Source organism: Callithrix jacchus, chromosome 21 (genome assembly GCF_049354715.1).
Source record: "Callithrix jacchus isolate 240 chromosome 21, calJac240_pri, whole genome shotgun sequence".
In the NCBI taxonomy this organism is placed as follows: domain Eukaryota; kingdom Metazoa; phylum Chordata; class Mammalia; order Primates; family Cebidae; genus Callithrix; species Callithrix jacchus.
In genome coordinates, this window is record NC_133522.1 from 45,901,604 (window position 1) to 45,924,989 (window position 23,386).

Sequence of the window (23,386 nt, forward strand, 5' to 3'; positions counted from 1 at the left end):
CCACTGGCTGGCACCAAGATTTAGAACGTGATTAAACCCTGCGAACCAGGACAACCAAAGCTGGAAGTATATTCTTCCTCCTCAGAAGACTATAAGAAAATGGCCCAACAAGACTGGAGATTCAGAAACTAATTGTTTTCTTTGGGGCGGGGACAGGGTCTTGCTCTGTCACCCAGGCTGGAGTGCAATGGTGCAATCATGGCTCACTGCAGTTACTTCCTGCTCTAACTTCTGGCCTCAAGACAATCGGCCCCTCAGCCTCCCAAAGTGCTGGAATTACAGGTGTGAGCCACTGCGCCTGACCCGCCTCACGGTTCTTCTTTCTCTTTGCACTTGGCTGTTCCCTTTGTTTAGGACACACTTTCCCTGCTAACCCAAAAATCTGCATGGCTGGCTCCCTCCCTTCTTGCAAGGCTGGGCTCCGATGCCATCTTTTCAGAGGAGCCAGGCTAGCCCTGCGATGGGGATGCCTCATGGGTCCTCACCCCATTCTCTGTTTAATTTTGTCTCCTTGGCACTTATGACACTCTAGCATATACTTAATGGATTTATCTTATCCACTTCCTGCCTCTCTCACTGGAAAATATGCATCACTGGGGTTTTCTTCATCTGTTTTGCTTCCTGTGTCTTCCTAGAACTTAGAACAGTGTAGGACCAAAGCAGGTGTTCAGTAAATGTCTGTTAAGTAAATCTTCACACTGATTTATTTTGGGGACACAACGTGAGCTGAACGAGATGTCCCCCAAGACTTTGTTTTGAGGCAATAATTAATCTCCTTCTCATTCTAAAAGAGTTACTGGATTCCAACTAAGTTATTTTGTTACTTAATGTCTGCAGTCATGTTGACAATGTATTGTGATATTTATATTTATTACTCTGTGCTCTGTGAGCCTCGAAAATGATGGTGACTGGTCATTAGAATGGCAGCAAACCTGAAAATGATTTGAGCAAACTCCATTTGCAACCTGGGAAAAGAGTCCAAATGTTTTCACTGTGGATGCAAAAATCGCATCTTTTTTGTATGGCATAGGATCATGCTAAATATATTAGCTATTATTGAGCTATCATCTTCAACCATCCATTGATTTGCCATCTGGTTGATTAAAATGAGGCGAAGAGGAGAGCAGAGTGGGGCTCACAGAGCGGAGACTATCCCAGCTTAGCCAATCCATTATCTGCAGCCACTGCCACCCTTCAAAGTCTTAATGGCCTGTCATCCTCCCAAATATGACATTCCTTAAATGTACAATGACTATGTGCCTGTTAGCAGCATAGCTCATTATAACACTAAGGTAGAGATTTTTTTATTATGTGCACAAAAATATGAACATCAAAAACGCCAAACTAATTTGACTATTCCATTGGAAACTTTTTCTACTTACACCCAACTCACTCACTAATACTGATTGCTGGACCTCAAACATTATATATGTTAGCTCTCTACAGTATATAGGTTAGCTCTTTAGAGCAAACATCTCTTAGAAGGCTTTTTTTTTTTTAACCAAAATAATCTTACATAAACATATAAAAGGACAGTGTTTCTATTGGGTGTGAGGGATGCAGTCTCTCTTCCCCAAGGTGATGCGTGCAGGTGAAAAAGGTAGATATCTAGAAGCATGAAGCCCAGTGATGACTGATGCTGCCATGCCAGGGATCCCTGGGAACCCAGGCTGAGTAGGTAGGTTCAGCTGTCTAATCTGCCTTCCTGGCCTGGCCTTCAGATAATCTCCCTGAAATACAGATACTTCTTGGTAGAAAATAGCTGAAAAATAAATGTTACATCCACCTAGAACACAGAACATGGAGTGATAAAGCTACAAACAATGTTGAATTTTAAAAATTTTGTTCTAGGCCAGGTGCAGTGGCTCACGCCTGTAATCCCAGTACTTTGGGAGGCCAAGGCGGGTGGATCACGAGGTCAAGAGATCGAGACCATCCTGGTCAACATGGTGAAACCCCGTCTGTACTAAAGATACAAAAAATTAGCTGGGCATGGTGGCGCATGCCTGTAATCCCAGCTGTTCAGGAGGCTGAGGCAGGAGAATTGCCTGAACCCAGGAGGCGGAGGTTGCGGTGAGCCCAGATTGCGCCATTGCACTCCAGCCTGGGTAATAAGAGCGAAACGCTGTCTCAAAAAAAGAAAAAAAAAATTTGTTCTATTTTTTTAGGTAAGGAAATCAAGTCATAAAGTGGTAAAATTACCTGCTAAGATCTGAAAAACAGCCTATGGCCACAAGAGGCCTAGAGCATAGACTCGTGGTTCACATTCTCTCTGATTCTCACTGCACCAGGCTGCCAGCTCCTCTGATTTCCAGAGAAATCAGCAGTACAGACCAGGTGCAGCTGTTCAGTATCCTTCTCTCTGCCAATGGACATGATTGTTCTGGACCTCCTGGGCCACATCCAAATATGGTTGATCCTAAATTGACCAGTTAGGTAACAAGATCTTTGCTTGGCCCATTCACCTGCCAAACTTTTAAATTCTGAATTAATCCCATACAAATCCACCTATTTGAGGAGCTTGAAAATTCTCTTCCTCTTCAGTCACTTTGACCCTTTGAAGGAAAATCACCATACCTATCATCAGTGGTTGTGATTATGGGTTTTACTGTTGCTAATTCATGCCGGCAACTGGCAATGGGAAGAACATAATAATTCCTCCTCTTCTCAACAGGTGATCTTGCAACCACAGCAACTTCCCTGTTCATAAAGCATGCTTGCTAACGTCTTGCTCAGAGGCTAGTGAGAAGGAGTGGGAATGCACCCTAGACTGTCAGGAGAAGCGAAAAAGCAAATCCTTCTAATTGAACAAATGTTGAACATGTCAGTGTCACATGTTCAGCCCTCAGTTTCACAGCCCCTGGAAAAGTACGATTTACAGTTTGCAAGTAGATAGGGAGGGGGCCAGGCAAGGTGGTGCAGAGTACAGTTAAGAGGAGAAGTTGCCAGAGCCCTGCTCAGTGTACAGACTGGTGGAACAGGCCAGGTGTGGGGTGGGGGCTGGGGTTGCTGTGGTGAGCAAAAGTTGCGCCCTTCTAAAGGGACGCCGTGCCTACGTCCAGCACCATTATCACCTCAGTGGTGCTCAGTGTGGCCAGGGCATTTTCAAGAAAAATCAGAAAGCCAAATTTTATGTGAAATCTCCTCATTTTAAATGTCAGCAACTAATTCTTATATATATATTTTTTTTAGTTTCTGGGGTTTTAATTTAATTATATTATTTATTTTTTTACTGCATTTTAGGTTTGGGGGTACATGTGCAGAACATGCAAGATAGTTACATAGGTACACACATGGTAGTGTGTTTTGCTGCCTTCCTCCCCTGCACCCACATTTGGCATTTCTCCCCAGGCTATCCCTCCCCAACTAATTCATATTTTTAAAGTCTACCTTGGACAGTTTCTTTTATTAGGTGGATCAGTGATTACAAGCGACTCTGACTTCTTTGTTTTCCATATGTTTTATCAGATCTGTTCAACACAAGTGTATGTGTGTCTGGATGTGTTCCCTGTGACCCAAAAGGTCACACAAACAAAGAGCACGGACTGAAGGCGTCTCGTGCAATTTTTGTAATCTTCTCCTGGACGTGTGAGTAGGTACCCCTTATGAAGGAGACACTGTACAGGCCATCTGCATCTTTGCTTTCCCCTGAGCTCCAGATTTCTGCTACCAGTTGTCTACTTGACACTTTCTCTGGATGCCTAAAAATAATCCCAAATTCAACATGACCCAAACAGGTCTTTTCATTCCCATCAGCACTTCCTCCCAATCTACCTTCCAAAAAAAATCAAAAGTTCACACCCTGCCTCTATCTTCCTAATCTTGGCAGATGGCACCAACACTCATCAGATCACTCACACTAAATGTATGTTAGAGTTATCCTTCCACGGTGGCTCATGCCCGTAATTGCAGCACTTTGGGAGACTGAGGTGGGTGAATCACCTGAGGTCAGGAGTTTGACACTAGCCTGGCCAACATGGTGAAACCTTGTTTCTATTAAAAATATAAAAATTAGCTGGGCATGGTGGCGGGCATCTGTAATCCCAGCTCCTAGGAGGCTGAGGCAAGAGAATCGCTAGAACCCAGGAGGCAGAGGTTGCAGTGAGCTAAGACTACACCATTGCACTCCAACCTGGGTGACCAAGAACAAAACTCCATCTCAAAATAAAAGAGTTATCCTTCATATTATTGTTTTATCTCTGATTCACATTGTTTTAAAATACAGTATGGCCAAACAAAATGTCTGCCGGATGGAATCTGTGTGCCAATGACATTCTACTTCTGCCTTCGGTCTTCAAAGATACTGGTGATATGGGACATGGGAAGTTTTTAAATAACAAAAAAGTACTAATTTCATATGTATAGATGGAGGAGGAAGTCACTGCCAACTGTGTTGGTGATGGGAGAGGGAAGAGGTACTAGACCCACCCTCTTTCTCTCCCATGTAAATCATCCCAAACTGATAATGCTGAGTTCACCATCAAAGTCCTTGACATTTTTCTTACTTATTTCCTAGACTCTGATTCTCCTTTTTCACTTTTCATTTAATCATTGCAGTATGAAAGGCCGAAAATGCAAATGTCAGGGTGAGGTAACACATCAGGCAATTAATCCATATGTGTAAATACTTAATGTCAGAGTGTTCCGGTTTTTACAGAGCAAAAAGGTTGGGCAGCATAAGAAAACTGAACATTTGAAGAGGAGATCTGGGTGGAAAATAGAGTTTGGGGACATGGAAGCAACACACTTGTCACAGCTTTGCCTATCACAGGCCTGTGGACGTGTGAAGGGAGAGCTGTGAAGGATGCATTTCTGTCTTCCACAGTCATGAACATTCTCTTAGTTACTCAGTAACCACCACTCTTTATTCCTCCCCTCCACAGTTATCAGTGGGGCAACTACCGTGCTGGCTACTCCTAACACGAGGATGAACTATGAAGGCTGTGACGTCCAGGGCCAGAATAGACAGTGGTAAGAGGAGCTGATGGCTGCTCTGGTGGAGGGCACTGATGGAGACCCAGAGCCTTCAAAGAGTGTGGGGCACAGCACATTCCTTTTGTGCTTTTCTTTTAAGTTGGATGACTCTGTTAGAAAGAAGGCTTGACCTCATGAGTAGTAAATTTAGCTGAAGGCAAAACTAAAGCTACTCCCTTTTTATGTGCCCCTGTTCCCAGGCTAATGTTGGTTGTGTCCAGCCAACAAGACAACTACCTTTGGCATGTTTACAGATCCATCATTTTCATCTACATCTCCAGCTAGGCGTTACATGGATATTTTGGAATGTATAGGAAATTACATTCTCTTCTAAAAAGAAAAGACATTATCAATATTATCAATTTCAGACTGCCATTATTAAAAAAAGGAAATCAAGGCAAGTTGGAAATTGTTCTTTCAAACATGATATCTGGGGTGCTGGGTCTTGTTCTTACCTCATGAGCATTTCAGCTAAACTCTTTGCATCTGGGGAAAGAAAGTTAATATTAGTACATGGTAAATAACTCATTAACATTCACTTAGGCATTTATGACAAACACTCTACAGTCAGATGCCAACAGTCATATTTAAATGCAATCATACACCCAGATCACTATTAATGGCCTAGAGTTTTATGGCGTCCTATTTCTTCTAAGTGGGATTTTTAAAATATATTTTAATTGCAAAAAGATCATTATAACTATCCTATGATAATAACATTCTCAGACATCTAGTAAATGTTTAATTCCAACCTATATCGCTTCTAGGAAATCCAATTTTATTTTCAGTAGCCAGAAAATTAACATTTTGAGAGTATATCATTTATGTTGTACAAACCCATGATTTTGGTTATCAAAATATCAGAAGTAAGTGGCATTATTTTGGGGCTCTGAGTTTCTCGGGTTGATCAAAGAATTGTATAAATGAAATATCAATGCTTCTGGAAATGTAGGTGTTTATTTCAAATTCAGAAATTAAAAAAAAAACAAACCTTACTTTTTCTCTGAGGACATTGTTTACCAAGACCTGGTTACCATTCCTGACAGAAGGAATCCTGACTGAAAGTATAGAAAAATAAAATCCCTTTTTTTGGTAGTGTTATTTTGAAATTCACATTTCCCTTAAAATATAATTTATTCTTTTAACACATTTTGTCCTGGCAAAAATGAATGTTTCCTCACTTAGAGCACAAAAACCTGCTTTTTGTTTTTATTTCACTGCTCTCTAAAAAGTCTTGATGCTAAGTATACTGTTCAATGAACAGAACTTTCCGGAAATGGACTCAGCTGACGGTGCAACCAGCTCGGCGGTGAAAGAATATGTATGTGGGAACATTGCCATCTCATGCCTTTGGGGGCTGACATTTAAATATAGGCAGTTTCGGCATGGGGGGGCAGCATGCTATTTCTGAAAGACGTGGACAATCACAGAATGATCACGTAGAGGCTGTCCCCGCCATGAGCCAAGCTTAGTTCCTTAAGTTGGCCAGTCCCAATGGTAACCCCAAGATGGGGCACGATTTTGTGCACAGATGGGTTCAGTCTAGAAAACGAAACACGGCCCATCTACTCCACCCACACAGCTGAGAAAAGAAAGCAAAATAGCACTGGATTTCCCAGTTCATGCCTTTATATTTATCTCCAAAGACACAGTAAAAATAATGAATATCCTCTTTCCCTGAATGATTTAACACTTACAAAGTATATCTACCTATCTATCTCTATATGTATGTGCTTATATATACTTCATGTGTGTGTGCATACACACACACACATATATATATATACACACACACACACACATATGTATGATGCCAGAAGCTTGGAATTAATCAGCTCCATGTAACTACCAAGCAGTGGCTGGTACAATACTCTAAAAAGGGGGAAACAAATTCAAGGAGTAAACATCCCATTTCAGTTCACACTTGGAAGAGTTCTCAGACGCAATTGTCTTCAGAATCAACTGCTTTCCGCACTCTGCCCACCACAATAATTTCTCATTTTCTATTCCTGGTCCGTCATCACAGCTCTCTCCTATGAGCTGTTCATGGCAATGTACTAAGGAATTGCAGAGTTCAGCAGGGAGAACAGAGCTGCCTGCAATGACTGCCATGCAGAAGCAGACTTCCCTCGGCTGCCACGTGCAGGCATCCTCTGGGAGTTCTAAGCTCTTTCACAGGTCTAGATGCCCAAAGCTATTTGGGTCAACCCTTCCCTAAACCTAACACTGACCCACCGTAAAGGGGCAGCACGGATGGTGGTTCTCTGTGCTGATGAGGGCTATTGCAGAGAGGTCCCTTTGAAGGTTTCAAAGCACAGGTGTGACACAGTAAGATGGACTCCAGGTCTTCACCCTTCCTGCGGTGTGGGTTTCAGTGTTGGGCACGCCAGCAATAAAGATGCTGATGTCAGATGTGGGGCACTTTGACATGAATGGGCAGTGTGCTCCATGCAGAGAATTTACATGCATTGGAATTATGAGCCATTCAGGAAGTAATGAGTAGGCCAGTTTGATAGGACAGAGACTCTGCCAGGGTGGTGGCCTGGTACATGGGGGCTAGCCTAGACACTAAGGAGCTGAGGAGATGTGACTTAGTATTACTGACCTGAAAGTTTCTATTTGGTTTAAGGGGAGAGAGGAAAAAGGGGATGAATGGTAGATGAGTGTGGTTGCTGTGAACTAGCATCCGCCAGGCAATCCAGAATGCTCTGAATGGGGAGGCGGGGGCCTGGGACTTGTTGAAAGCTTCTTAGTCTTTAGTTCAAGTGAGAGGCGTTGAGCATTGGAGAAGAGAGCAGGGGTTGAGTGTGTAACATAACTTCAAGACAGAGGAAACCAGTAAGAATCAGAGTCCTACCATGTGTACAGGAGGGTGAGGAGGAGTTGCAGGGAGTCCAGGAAAAGGGCAAGATTTGGGATATGCAGAGCTGGATATAGTAACGTGAGTGACAGGAATGGTCTGCAGCAACATGAAAGCAACAATCTGGGGAGAGACTTGTCTAGTTTCAAAGTTGGTGGACACTAGGTGAGGCTGTCCAGAGGCAAATTTGGAATCAAGTTTGGGAAAGATGCCGGGGCTGAGATGACGGTCTGGGTGTTTTTCATACTCCCATAGCAGGAGTGCAAAAAGAAGATGAAAAAATCTCATCTGGGACCCACTTTTGTTGAGGGGTGAGAAGAGAGTCTGAGACAAGCCAAGAAAACATTTAAAGTCCCAGAATCACAGAATCTTAAGAGCAATAAAGGCTTTTCAGATCGGCCTCCTAATGAAGGTTGGAATCCCTTCCACAATGTCCTATACACACGTGCACACTCTCTGTCTGCATGGACCCAGAGCTGGGGCCACTACCACTCCAGAGCTGGGGCCACTACCACTCCAGAGCTAGGGCCACTACCACTCCAGAACTAGGGCCACTACCACTCCAGAACTAGGGCCACTACCACTCCAGAACTAGGGCCACTACCACTCCAGAACTAGGGCCACTACCACTCCAGAGCTGGGGCCACTACCACTCCAGAGCTGGGGCCACTACCACTCCAGAACTAGGGTCACTACCACTCCAGAACTAGGGCTACTACCACTCCAGAGCTGGGGATACTACCACTCCAGAACTAGGGCCACTACCACTCCAGAACTAGGGCCACTACCACTCCAGAACTAGGGCCACTACCACTCCAGAGCTGGGGCCACTACCACTCCAGAACTAGGGCTACTACCACTCCAGAACTAGGGCCACTACCACTCCAGAACTGGGGCCACTACCACTCCAGAACCGGGGCCACTACCACTCCAGAACTAGGGCCACTACCACTCCAGAACTAGGGCCACTACCACTCCAGAACTAGGGCCACTACCACTCCAGAACTAGGGCCACTACCACTCCAGAACTAGGGCCACTACCACTCCAGAACTAGGGCCACTACCACTCCAGAGCTGGGGCCACTACCACTCCAGAACTAGGGCTACTACCACTCCAGAACTAGGGCTACTACCACTCCAGAGCTGGGGCCACTACCACTCCAGAGCTGGGGCCACTACCACTCCAGAGCTGGGGCCACTACCACTCCAGAACTAGGGCTACTACCACTCCAGAACTAGGGCCACTACCACTCCAGAACTAGGGCTACTACCACTCCAGAGCTGGGGCCACTACCACTCCAGAGCTGGGGCCACTACCACTCCAGAACTAGGGCCACTACCACTCCAGAACTAGGGCTACTACCACTCCAGAACTAGGGCTACTACCACTCCAGAACTAGGGCCACTACCACTCCAGAGCTGGGGCCACTACCACTCCAGAGCTGGGGCCACTACCACTCCAGAGCTGGGGCCACTACCACTCCAGAACTAGGGCCACTACCACTCCAGAGCTGGGGATACTACCACTCCAGAGCTGGGGCCACTACCACTCCAGAACTAGGGCCACTACCACTCCAGAGCTAGGGCTACTACCACTCCAGAGCTGGGGCCACTACCACTCCAGAACTAGGGCCACTACCACTCCAGAGCTGGGGATACTACCACTCCAGAGCTGGGGCCACTACCACTCCAGAACTAGGGCCACTACCACTCCAGAGCTAGGGCTACTACCACTCCAGAGCTGGGGATACTACCACTCCAGAACTAGGGCCACTACCACTCCAGAGCTGGGGCCACTACCACTCCAGAACTAGGGCCACTACCACTCCAGAGCTGGGGCCACTACCACTCCAGAACTAGGGCCACTACCACTCCAGAACTAGGGCCACTACCACTCCAGAACTAGGGCCACTACCACTCCAGAACTAGGGCCACTACCACTCCAGAACTGGGGCCACTACCACTCCAGAACTAGGGCTACTACCACTCCAGAGCTGGGGATACTACCACTCCAGAACTAGGGCCACTACCACTCCAGAACTAGGGCCACTACCACTCCAGAACTAGGGCCACTACCACTCCAGAGCTGGGGCCACTACCACTCCAGAACTAGGGCTACTACCACTCCAGAACTAGGGCCACTACCACTCCAGAACTGGGGCCACTACCACTCCAGAACCGGGGCCACTACCACTCCAGAGCTGGGGCCACTACCACTCCAGAGCTGGGGATACTACCACTCCAGAACTAGGGCCACTACCACTCCAGAACTAGGGCCACTACCACTCCAGAACCGGGGCCACTACCACTCCAGAACTAGGGCCACTACCACTCCAGAACTAGGGCCACTACCACTCCAGAACTAGGGCCACTACCACTCCAGAACTAGGGCCACTACCACTCCAGAACTAGGGCCACTACCACTCCAGAGCTGGGGCCACTACCACTCCAGAACTAGGGCTACTACCACTCCAGAACTAGGGTCACTACCACTCCAGAACTGGGGCCACTACCACTCCAGAACTAGGGTCACTACCACTCCAGAACCGGGGCTACTACCACTCCAGAACTAGGGCCACTACCACTCCAGAACTAGGGCTACTACCACTCCAGAACTAGGGTCACTACCACTCCAGAGCTGGGGCCACTACCACTCCAGAACTAGGGTCACTACCACTCCAGAACTAGGGCCGCTACCACTCCAGAACTAGGGCCACTACCACTCCAGAACTAGGGTCACTACCACTCCAGAACTAGGGTCACTACCACTCCAGAACCGGGGCCACTACCACACCAGAACTAGGGCTACTACCACTCCAGAACTAGGGCCACTACCACTCCAGAACTAGGGCTACTACCACTCCAGAGCTGGGGCCACTACCACTCCAGAACTAGGGTCACTACCACTCCAGAACTAGGGCCGCTACCACTCCAGAACTAGGGCCACTACCACTCCAGAACTAGGGTCACTACCACTCCAGAACTAGGGTCACTACCACTCCAGAACCGGGGCCACTACCACTCCAGAACTAGGGCTACTACCACTCCAGAACTAGGGCCACTACCACTCCAGAACTAGGGCTACTACCACTCCAGAACTAGGGTCACTACCACTCCAGAACTAGGGCCACTACCACTCCAGAACCGGGGCCACTACCACTCCAGAACTAGGGCTACTACCACTCCAGAACTAGGGTCACTACCACTCCAGAACTAGGGCCACTACCACTCCAGAACCGGGGCCACTACCACTCCAGAACTAGGGCTACTACCACTCCAGAACTAGGGTCACTACCACTCCAGAACTAGGGCCACTACCACTCCAGAACCGGGGCCACTACCACTCCAGAACTAGGGCTACTACCACTCCAGAACTAGGGTCACTACCACTCCAGAACTAGGGCCACTACCACTCCAGAACTAGGGCTACTACCACTCCAGAGCTGGGGCTACTACCACTCCAGAACTAGGGCCACTACCACGCCAGAGCTGGGGCCACTACCACTCCAGAGCTGGGGCCACTACCACTCCAGAACTAGGGCCACTACCACTCCAGAGCTGGGGCCACTACCACTCCAGAACTAGGGCCACTACCACTCCAGAGCTGGGGTCAGTGCTCCTGCTGCACACTGAGTGCCCTTCCCTTCCTCCCAGTACTCTCCTGCCATTCTGGTCTGCAGGGTTCTCCCACCCAGCATGTCCCCAGGCGACCTTTGTTCTTCCTCTTTTCAGTCCTAACCTCACTTACAGTCAGCATCCTTATTGCTGGTGTGCCCGGCACTGAAATCCACACTGCAGGAAGGGTGAGGACCTGGAGTCCATCTTACCATGTCACACCTGTGCTTTGAAGCCTTCAAAGGGACCTCCCTACAATAGCCCTCATCAGCACAGAGAACCACCTTCCATGCTGGTCCAAGTTGTCTTAGAGCTCTGCTTCCTCTCCCTTGTGACCTCCAACTTCTCTCTGAGTTTCCTGCACTTGCCACTTTCTGCAGAGAGCCCGAGACTTTGCTGGTGCAAAGCCCTCTACAGTCCCCACCGCCCCATGCAGATGCAGCTTGCTCTGTGCACCCTCCCAGGCCCCGTGGTCAGGGTTGAAGCTTTGGTTCCCGCGGTCTCCCTGGACCTCTGCCTTCCATCTGACACAGCCCTTCCCAGCTTATACTGTGCCTAGCTGTTTTCACGTTGTCTTTCTCTTAGCCCCTTTGGGCACAGTCCTGTCCCTGATCCACAGTGAAACTACACAAAGATTTCCTGAGGACACATTTAATTCTAATAAACATCTTCCTTTTCTTGTGTAGAAATTCCCTGATGTCAGTTCAATCTGAAGCCGTTCAGATATTTCCACGTAGCTGCATTTCCCTTGCGTGGCCTCAGCTTTCTCGTTTCTGGGTTACATTCTCTAATTTTCTCAACCACTCCTCCTATGGAATGATTTCTAGGTAATTCCCTACTTGGGACTCTCTTCTTTGAAAGGCCTGTGATTTTTTTTATTTCTTTATTAAATGGGGCCGGACAAGTTGCAGGTAATTCTTGATCTTCTAGCACACTAGGGAGAGCCCAGTGCTCATTATAGGTGTTGCAAATGGATGTTTTACAACTTCTATAGAAGACTTCACAATTATCCCTATTAAACTGTTCTCTTCTTGGTTCCAGCCTTTCAAAAGTTCTTCAAACGTGCATTCGTCCCTGTCATCCATTAGCTTCCCCACCAGGATGTGTGTGACTTCCAGGATTGGATCAGCCTGCCCATGCTTTCAGCTATGGCCTGGTGTTCCTTATCAATCAGCCCTGTCAAGGCACAAATGGAGTTTGCCCGGACCCCAGGTGGTCCATTCCATTCCCTGATTGCTCGCAAAACGTCCTTTCTGTAACCTCAACTAACTTATTTCAATCAGTGATGTCCAGAATTAATCTATTGTTTTTGAAAATGGGTCCAGGGTATAAATGACTTATTATCACCTCCTAATGAACTCATCATGAACTGAAAACATAATTAAGTCAAAAATGCACTCAATATGCCTGACCTACCAAACATCAGCGCTTAGCCCAGCCTATCTTCAACATGCTCAGAACGCTTACCATAGCCTACAGGTGGGCAAACCTACCGAACACAAAGCTTATTTTATGATAAGGTGTTGAGTATCTCATGTAAAAGTATTGAATCACATATCACCAACCCAGGAAAAGATCAAAATTCAAAATACAGTTTCTACCGAATGCATTATCACTTTTGTACCACTGCAAAGTCAAAAACTCCTAAGTTGAACTATAGTAAGTCAGGGACCATCTGCACAATCATTTTCTAATACCTCTAATTTGCATTTGATTGTTCAAAGGTTTTCCAGAAAAATCTTGGGGTCATGTCTGGAAAAATTTTGTTCAGAACCCTAAAATAGTATCCTTCAGAATCATGGGACTGGAACCCATCTTCTCTAATTTTTTCAGTGGTGGTGGAGATACTTCCCTCTTGTGAAATAGCAAGAATTTATTTTGTCTGCATTAGGCTGCTTGTGCTTTGGAACTTGTGTAATAGTTCTTTGCAAACACTGTCTGCAAAAAGCAACATCCCCACCTCCACATAATGGCTAATACAGAGTATGTTTTGAAAAAAATAAAACATTTTAAACTCTCAGGACTTTGATTATTTTTATCAGCATCCCGAGTTTTATCTCTCTCTTTTCCCTCCCTCCCTCCCCCGTCCCTCCCTTCCTTCCTCCCTTCTTCCCTTTTCTTCCCTTCTTCCTTTTTTCTTCCTTCCTTCACTCCCTCCCACCTTCCCCTTCCCTTCTTCTTTCCCTCTCTCCCTGTCTCTCTCCCTCTCTTTCTTTCTTTTTCTCCCCTTCTCCTCCCTCCCTCCCTCCCTCCCTCCCTCCCTCCCTCCCTCCCTCCCTTCCTTCCTTCCTTCCTTCTTATAATTCCTGGTCCATATTTTCTGATTCAAATAGCACTTCTCCTGGTACACATCAAGCGAAGCAGATGCTGAGCTGCTCTCCTGTCTACCTGCCATCTGTTAATATGAGAACATTGTTCATAGCCTTGTTCTTCTTGCCCAAACACAGTTAAACAGCCCTTGCATTGCCTGTCACATTTTTTCCCCACACATTTCAGATCGATCTGAGATTCAGACTTTGCGACATCTTTTCTAAAGGCCCTTGCTACTCCCACGCATCCATCCTTGGCTCTGGGCTCCTCCCGTATCTGTTGGGTTGGGAAATAATGGAGAAATGATACCAGGATAGTTTAGTGATATTAAAATGTGGAAGGAAGGAATTTCAAGAGACAACATTTGTTAACACTCTAAATGCTGCAAAGAGGGCTAAAAATGATGGCTGAAAGGACAATCTGGAGACCAGAGAAGAGCTGGTCATCTGTCTTCAGGAGAACAATTACATTTGAGTGTTGAGTGGAAGGGGACTGTGAGAATTTAGGAGTAAGTGAGAGTTAGTGTAGCTGAGGACAGAATATGCTCAAGTATTCAGTGCGGAAAAGAATGAGAGAGGCAGTAGGTTGAAGATACACAAGTTAGAAAGAATATGTATGTGTCTCTCTCTATATATAATGCATATATTTAAAATATAATTAGGGGAAGGCTGAACGGTAGTAAATATTGAGGTAAAAAATCAATAGACCAAGTATATTTGATGGGCAAACATAAAATTATATAGTAGCTATTGATACTGTGTTAACACATCTTCTGAGTCCACGTATAATTGATAAACCTTTAGAGCTTCCTTAATATTGATGAGGTAGCCTGTTTCTTACTTAAATACTCAAAATCCTACAGAAGTTTCATGGCAAGAGGAGTGGGGTAGGGAGAGTGATCTGAACTCCCTTCTAGCTCTGCCTGGACTCATATGTGATTCTGGATAATTCTATAGCTGGCCTTCAGTTTTCCTGTCAGAAAATGGGTCATCATAGTGAGCAGTTCACACTCAACCGTTTTGCAGGGATATTGAGAGGCTAAGGCAGGATGGTACATAGTGAAGTGGGATGGAAAAGAAAGAGGAGCGAAACAGTGGGAAACATGAGTAGTCTGTGGATCAGTACATGGTTAGATCGAGTTTTGGGAAATGGCACCTCCAGTTGGATGAGGAGCCTCCCAGCTTGGTCCTGTCCAGCTCCTGTGTTCTGTCTGTGGACCACTGTTTGCATCCTGGGGATGTGCCTGGCATGAAGGTGCACATCAAGGAGGCAGAGCATGCCACAACATGGCAGGGGGGATTCCACACCACGGCACCAGGCACTGCAGCTGTGCAAAGCTTGAGAGGCTGTATCGCCTCATATTTTGCACACTCAAATGATTCTTTAAAAAAAGAAATCTCATTTATAGCCATGTGGCTATGTTTTCCTGTCTGAAGTTCTAGTTATGTAAAATGGAAAATGGTTTGGTTAATACCTCCACTGGACAGTCACTTGCAGATGCAAAAAAAAAAGTGTGACGGTGGCAGATTTGACCTTATGTTACCATCCATCAAAAGCTTTTATTTGCAGCCTCTCCCTCAACAGTCCCTGCCTTTCTGTGGAATTGAAATAGTCTCATAAAGTAGCTATTTTTGCAAGGGCTATAAATCTGAATTTATGTTTTTACAAGATCCGAAATAGGACTTCCAATCATCAACATGCTCAGATGAAAGCTGATTTGAAAACTGTGGCAGACATATATTTAAAAAAGAAGGCCATATATACTAGTAATCTCAGAAAACTGCATGCACAGACATAGACAAAATAGAACGCCCAGGGCCCGGCTGAGACCCACAAGCCCCTCCTCACTGCCCACTCCCTGGCCCCCCTCCACTGGCAGTGCTCAACTAGCCCTCACCCCAGTGCTCTTCTGCTTCCCACTCTCAGATGCAAGAGAGCTTTTTCTATTTAGTTTCGACATAACAAGTTTGATGTTTTTAAAAGAATAATTTCATTAAGAAATCAAGGCAGAAAGAAAGACAGGAGAAGAGATAAAGAGAGAGAGAAAAAAGGAGAAAGAAAGGGGAAGGAAGGAAGGGAGGGAGGAGGGAAGGAGGGAGGGAGGGAGGGGAAGGGGAAGAAGACAGAAAGAAAGAGAAAGAGAGAGGAAGGAAGAAAGAGAAGAAGGAAGAAGAGAAAGAAAGAAAGAAGGAAAGAGAGAAAGACAGGAGAGATAAGGAGAGAGAACAAAGGAGAAAGGGAAAGGAAGGAAGGAAGGACGAAGAGAGGGAAGGAAAGGGGAAGGGGAAGAAGAAAGAAAGAAAGAAAGAGAAAGAGAACGAGAAAGAAAGGAAGAAAGAGAAGGAATAAAAGAAAAGGAAAGAAAAAAAGAAAAAAGAAAGAAAGAAGGAAAGAGAAAGAAGAAAAGACAAGGCACAGAACTAAAGGTTTCAGAGTACAGGCTTCTAATGCCATCCGAACCACTGTTTGGGCGTTTATTAGCTTGGCAATGAAAGGGTGCATGTGTGCTACTTATTCATTAGCAATGTGGGCTTCCCATATTTAGGAGGGCTTTACGCATTAGTGTAGGGCATCTTAATTCACATTGCGTCTATCTCAGGTCTAAGTGTCACTGGGCTCCTAGATGCACACTCCTGCTTTACATTAGTAAAGTTCAAATTACCTTTTGGTTTTCCAAATGAGGGGAGCTTCGGGCTCATTTGCAGAGCAGATAAATGTCCTGTTAGAACTCAGAAAATAACAGTGAATCCTCATAACCTACCCCTTAATCTGCCTGCTTAGCACCATGAACCCAGAACCTCTCTAGGAATGGGCTTCTGAAATTGATCAGTTTTGTAACAATCCATTTCAAAGCATGCTTAAAATAATAAACACATTTCCATTCAAGGGAAGCAAGACATTTTGCCACAGAAGCATGTCAAATGTTCGTGGTCCAACCTGCAGGACTTCAAATAAGCTAAAGATAAAAATCAGTGGGACATCACCGATTTAGCTTATTTGAAGTCCTGCAGGCTGACCCACGCTAACTGGTGCCAACAGAAGCTTGTGCCTTCTTGCATAAATGCGTGCCAAAGGAGGAGGCTTTTAGAAATCTTGTAGTTGATTACTTGACATGGGATCACATTTTAAAAGGCTGGGGCTGCTGGGATATCAGGCCCAATCAGTGACTCACTCTATACCATTCCACTTCAAAGCATCTAGAAGTTGAAGAAAAACCAGGGCACCATTAAAAGCAAAATGCAGCTTCTGAACTCCTGGATAAGGTTATAGATTTAAAAAAAAAATGTGGGCCCTTGCAGGCAATTTAGAGTTTAGGAGGTTGCTATGCTCTAAAATTAGTAAAGCACTCAGGAAGAGAGAATATAGGTTGACTACACTGCTAGAGTCCCATTTTCTTTTTTCTTTCTAAAATTTTATGTCAAATAACATTATATTATATTCATCTAACTAGGTTACTTGTCTATACAGTGAAACACACTCAGCTTATAAACATTTTTATAGTTTCTAGCAATTGAAAAATGTGATCAATTTCAACCATATGAAATTGATCTCACATAATCACTCTAAAAACATCCACTGGGGATCCCTGTAATATTTCTCTGTAATTCAAATCTCCTTATTTCCATTTTTAATCCTGATAGATGATTACTCAGGCAAAACGCTGACATGTTACTAGAAATGTTGTCCTTACTTGGGACAATTAAAATACTCTGTCTGTAGCATCTGTAAATATATTTAAACTTGTTTTCCCACAGGTACCCGAGTCTGTACCTTATGTGGGTTGGCTTGTAATTGGGTGATTTCACAATGCACTCTGGATATTCAATAGATAGGCACCTATTCCTTTAAACTGTGGCTGCATTTGCCCTTCATGAGTGAGTTGAAAATACTTTGTATTATTACTGAACATGTCAGGGCCCTGCAGGGCTAAAAAACAAAGATCTTTCTGGGGCAAGGACGTTTCATGGATTCCCCTTTACAACCCTCACCTCTGAGTCCGTCCTTCTAGGGCAGTGTTTTGTACAGTTATGGACATGGGTCTGCCCCTGGCAAGCCTTGACCCACTGCCACTACAGTGTCCCCTTTGTTAGTTCTCAGAGTCTTAGAAATCTCTTCTTTTTCTAGGACCTAGCAAACTCTTGTGATGAAACAGAAATGGTCACCAAGCAAATGTTACCACTAGTTTAAAAAAAAAGGTTCCATCTTGCACCTGGTAGATAATCTACAGTGGTTTGTCGAACTGAATATATCGCAGTATGTCCACCTTAAAACTTGCCATTCCAAAGTGGCATGGAATTGGGTACCCAATTCTTGGCATCCTGACTGTCTTCTTGTCAGATTCTTGATTGTAGAAGCCATTATGAACCATGTACAAAATGCAGAACTGCAGACACCTTTGTGCTACTGCAAGCTGCTTTTCTGAAACCCTCTGCTCCGTGACATCTCTGAGGATTACTTCCTCTTTGCCCCGGCCCTTATTTTCTTCCTACTGGAACTTTTGCTTTGCATTTATCTTTTCCCCAGAACAAAGAAAACAAAACTGTTTCCGGGGAATAAAAGGCCCTCTGAGGTGAGGTACTGCTTTCTTTGCCAAGTCCAACTGCAGAACACTAGTGTCTAGAAGTCGAGACGCCAACAATAGAAATGCCAGCCCCAGGATGTTTTCTGGAGACAGCGCTTGTGCAGCGATAATTAAGTTAGAAGGAACGGCTAAGAATACAAATACGGGATGTACAGGTCATCATTTCAACCCAAAGGCCTCGGTAAGAGTCCACGGCACGTTTAACTGGAAGTGCTCTCGGTGACAAGGAAAAGCACAGTTGAGGTGCTCAGGTTCGAAGGTGAATAGGAGAAATCAAACAAGAGCTGGGAAGGACAGATAGCAATAGGAGCCAGGAAAAAGAATAAAAGGTGAATTTAGTGGAGGGTGTAGACTGATGAGCAGCATTGCCTAGATACCTAACTCTTGTGATTAAATGGAAATCATTGATAAGAAACATTTGCTATTGGTTTTAAGACACGTCATAGAGACAACGTGTAGCCTTCTAAATGTAAGTAGTTAGACATAGTTGTCTAATGGTAACAAGGACAGACACCCTGTCCTAAAGTCCAGGCCATAACAATCACCCTAAAGTCCAGGCCACTGTGAACAAGGGTTATGAAAATATCCTTTTTGTATTTTAGTGATGAACACTCCTGAGTTGAATGGAATTCAACACGGTCCACATTGTATGGAACTTCTCACCATAATGAGCTGTGTTCTACGCTGGTAGTTCTATTTTACTTAGCACTGAAGAAACCTCCCTTTTCCCCTTCGCTTGGGATTAATCCATCCTTCGTTTTCACTTATGTAGGCTTTCTTTGAAGCCCTATTTCTGCATTCATGACATGTTCTGTTCTTTTACTGCTAGCTGCTTCTGGGCCCACCTCCTACCCTAAACCTAGAGTTCGGAAAGCTCTTTTCATCGTTGTTTATTAAGCACCTAGCATTTACTCAAGTAATGGCCGCAAAGTTAAAAGGTAATTGGTTAGCATGGATGAGAAAGAACATTTCCAGGAGACTGATGGTTTACCTGAATTATTGGGCTGCAGGAGATTTTCATGGAAGGATTTTTAATTGTACAGATGAAGTACAATGTACTTCAGAATTGTAATTTGTTGGCAGAGCAAAAGCCAATTGATAGTAAAAGGTACTAGAATTCCATAAAAAGGGGTGCTTTGGATAAGTGAAGACAGGTGAAAATATTACCGTGTTCTCTGCTTTAACTGGATTATGGTTAAATTAAGTATTTACAGAAGAGGTCAATGTTTTCTAAATATATTAGCAAAGTTTGGGATATGTTTTGGGGAGACAGTGCTTCTAGATTTGTTTTATGAACGTAGCTTTGAAGCATCCATAGGATGCTGCATAGCAGTAGCCCACACTGCACTAATATTAAAATGAAAAGACCCTATAATACCCTTTACCGAAAAGGTGGCTTGGTTGAACACCCTCACCGGTAAAGGGCAAAGGACCTCAGAACACTTCTGCACAGTTTCGCATTTGAAATAACTCCTCGTCCTCACATTGCAGAGCAAGGGCAAGTAAGGGCTCTTGGCCAGAAGCTGGGAACAGCCTCATCACACAGAACGACACGGAGCCGGACGTGATAATCATGGTGACTGTTCACAATGGTGCTCATCTGGCCTGGCTTCCCCAGCCTTCATTATGTTTTTGCTTCATTAGAGTGAAACTCTTATACCGGGCTTCAGTTCCTATTTCTAATTTGGGATGGCATGTGTTGTCTGCCTCATAACGCTTTATCAGTACCCTAAGCCCTCAATTTCCACTTCCAGTCAGTCAAATAATTCTCATTCCCAGAGTAAATCTGATAGATCTTTTCTTAGAACGTTCTGATTGGTGGCTTTACTGGACCCACTGAAAATTAAAGTCACTAGAGTTAAAGAATTAATTTTCCTTGACTACCAACAGCTGGGATTTAGGGGACGAGCAGGAGTTTGGCTTTCACCTGATTTCTGACCAAGATAGGAGCATTCTTATTGTTCTTCCCTGAGGCTCTGCAGGAATATCAGAGAACCAGGAAGTGGGGGAACCTGGGTCAGAGAGGGAAGAATCACTCCCCTTTGGGGTTTGTTCTCCAGCTGGCCTCTCCCCGGGTGGCCGCAGAGCAGCAGGGGACACACAGGGGTGGACAGCCGGGCCTGGACCTACCTCGCAGCCTCTTCAGCCTCTGCTCCCGCCGCCTCCTCCGTACAACCAGCAGGAGCACGAACAGCAGCAAAACTCCCACCAGGATACAGGAGATGGTCACCAGCATCTTGAGCCCCTCGTTGGTCGTCAGCCCTTCTTCACTTTGGACAACTGACTTAATGAGTGGAGGAATTGTACCTGAAAGCAGGGCCACGGTGTTAGATGGCTATTAATGAAGACGGCATGGCGGAGCTTTTAGGGATGACAGGTTATAAATATCGCGCTGTGTGATCCAAGGGTGTCGGAGGTGATGAGAAATGAAAAGAATTCTTTCTCTAGGTCCCGGCTATCTTATTTTCTTGATTATTTCCCTCCCTCTGCCTGAACTTCCTACTTGCTGTATAGCACACGTTTGAAAAGGGCTTCATTTTGTGAAGCACTGCTGAGCGCAGGCACTTGAAAGCATGAGGCCAGGTTCGGGGCTGACAAAAGCCACAGGCATTTACCCAGAACTAAATGTTCCCTTGACTATCACCCACAGGACAATTGATAGAGACGATTTGAAAAAGCTACACATCAACATGTTGGGCAAACGGACAGAAGAGCATGTGCGGGGAGAGGGTACGACATACACCTGCCTGAGGAGACTCAAATCGCTTGTTATTAGGTTAATTGCTTACTTTAACACAGGTGTAAGACCACATCTGCTTCAACAGCCCCCATCTGAGGGTCCAAGAGCTACAGACAATTTTTCAAGGGGACCCATCTAGGTTTTTAAAGGAGCCTACTTTTGACCAGGCATTGTTAAATAGTGCTACAAAATTCAGATTATTTTGAGTTATAAGGAAACACTGAAGGAAGTGAACTCTGAGCTCTCTTAAGCTGCCTTCTAACCAGATGCTGAGTACAATGGGTATAGAGATCAAAATGCAGGCATCCACTTTTGATGGGGCATGTATTTTGCTACCCTCCATTATAGAAGATGCTCCACCCTGCTGCACTTTCCATGTACAACAAGGGCCAGAAAGTCAGCACTTCAGGAAAAAAGAATGCAAAACAAATACAATTTTCCCCTGAGCAAAATGGTCTTTATCCCGCATTTAGTAAGTAGAGCAGGGATAACAGAATCCCCGTTCCTCTGTGATCTCTGCTAAAGCTAAGAGGAATGTTCTTCCCACTTTAAAGTGTTTTTGTGGAAACCGAAGCCTCAGAATGCTCCGAAATTCAGGGAGGAGGCACTTACGGGATGCCCATGAGGATGGGTCTGAAAGCCAAGACAACACAAGGACAAACGGAAACATTTGGCCAAGGAAATTGCAGAAGAAAGAGTGAGATCGAGACACGGAGGACTCTGTACCCTGAGTGTTGTGAATGCAGGCTGTGAATGCTTGGTTTTCCCAAGATGAAAAAGTTCTTCAGGCCGATGTGACAATAGAGATATTAAAGCTATCTTTTCATGAGATTGGTCCAAAGAAATCTGTAATTTCTTACAAGGAATACATAAATATGAATTCTTATTTCTTAGTGTAATAGTCATTTCATACTTCCAAAATGTAAATGTAGCTTACGGGATTTTTCAAAATTTGGGATCTTGGATAAAGTGAGAAAATTATGTTTTCTTACAAGGCAAACATTTAAAATCCGCAAAGCACTCCGTGAATTAGAATCACAGTTTCCAATTCTATACATGAGTAGTTTCTAATTAAATCATTAGCTGTGAGCATATAATCCATGTGCACATTTAAGCTGAGTGCCTGGGCATGTGCGCATATTATAGAGAAGCTGGGGACCAGAGTGTGACATTGCAAGGCAATGATGTAAAGTAAGAAAGATGCTTACTACTCAAATATGTGCAGGTTGACACGATTTTGGTGCACCCTTCAATGCTAAGTAAAGTGTCTGGTAAGCATCAAAGTTCTTTCCTTTGTAAGATCAAATAATTCAACCACATTACAGGGAGGGCCACTTGGAAGTGCTCCTCTGCCTGTGGGTGAGGTTCGGTCACGGGGACACCTCTGAAGAAGTCGCTCAAGAGTGAGCGCTATAAAATGAGAGAGAGGCAGCCCATGAAAAGCATTGGCCCTTGAAGAGAAAAGTTGTTGTCTGGGAGGGCATAGGCTATTCTAGGGCCACAGGACAGAGCCCCTGCAGAAGCCAGGGACCCCAGCTGATGTAACCAGCCCTGGAAGAGCTTTCTGCTCAGGGTCTTCCTATAGCCCAGGGACCCAGGCCAGAGTACCAGGAAGAGCCTGGGCTCTGGCAGAGGAGGATGTCATGGAAAAATGACCTGGGACAGGAGATTTGGGGTAGGTCTACTCTGTGTGCCTCAAAGTGGGAAGAGTTAGTTGTTGGTTATTTGGATATTAGAAGAGAAATTGGCCAGATGAAAACCCCAGGCAACGTCACCTCATTAGCTCCTTGTGGTCATTTCTGTGGGTCCTTAGGCTCACGGCCATTCCTCTAGCATGGCTTAAGCTCTGAGGAGATGCCTGCTGGAGCTTTAATAAAGGGGCCTCCCAAATGCACAAAGCAGAGGAAGAATCACTCTCCCGGAGATCAATCTTTTTTTCAAGGGCTGATGCTTTTCATGGGCTGCCTCTGTGTAATTTTACAGCTCTCGGTTATGAGTGACCTTCACTGAAATGTGTCTCCTCACAAAGCATCACCACGCATAGGCAGAGGAGCACTTCCAACTTGGTCTTGGCTTGGCTCACTGTGATAAAGGGTTTGGGTGTTTCTTGGTTAACTCATTAAATACTGTGGTCTAGTCTGACTAACAGGAAGCAAACAGAAGGCTCCCAGGAGAGTTACACTGGCGCTCCAATCCATCCTGATGAATTGCTGCTGCTTTTATCAGGCAATTAGAGCACCTAACTCAATCCTTGCTGTTCCCCTAGTGAGAAAGCAGCATCAATGTGCTGCTACTGGGACTATCT

At 45.2% G+C, this 23,386-nt stretch overlaps 1 protein-coding gene across 2 annotated transcripts in view; it reads right to left on the reverse strand.

Moving 5' to 3' along the window:
- DSCAM (DS cell adhesion molecule) overlaps nucleotides 1–23,386 on the reverse strand; it is an 802,011-nt gene that overhangs the window by 33,270 nt on the left and 745,355 nt on the right. For both annotated transcript variants that reach the window (XM_017967103.4, XM_035283348.3), the window contains exons 27-28: nucleotides 20,472–20,648; nucleotides 5,430–5,460 (exon numbers count right to left, since the gene is read on the reverse strand). In XM_017967103.4, coding sequence (XP_017822592.1) covers nucleotides 5,430–5,460; nucleotides 20,472–20,648 — 208 coding nt within the window. The remainder of the gene's footprint in view (nucleotides 1–5,429; nucleotides 5,461–20,471; nucleotides 20,649–23,386) is intronic.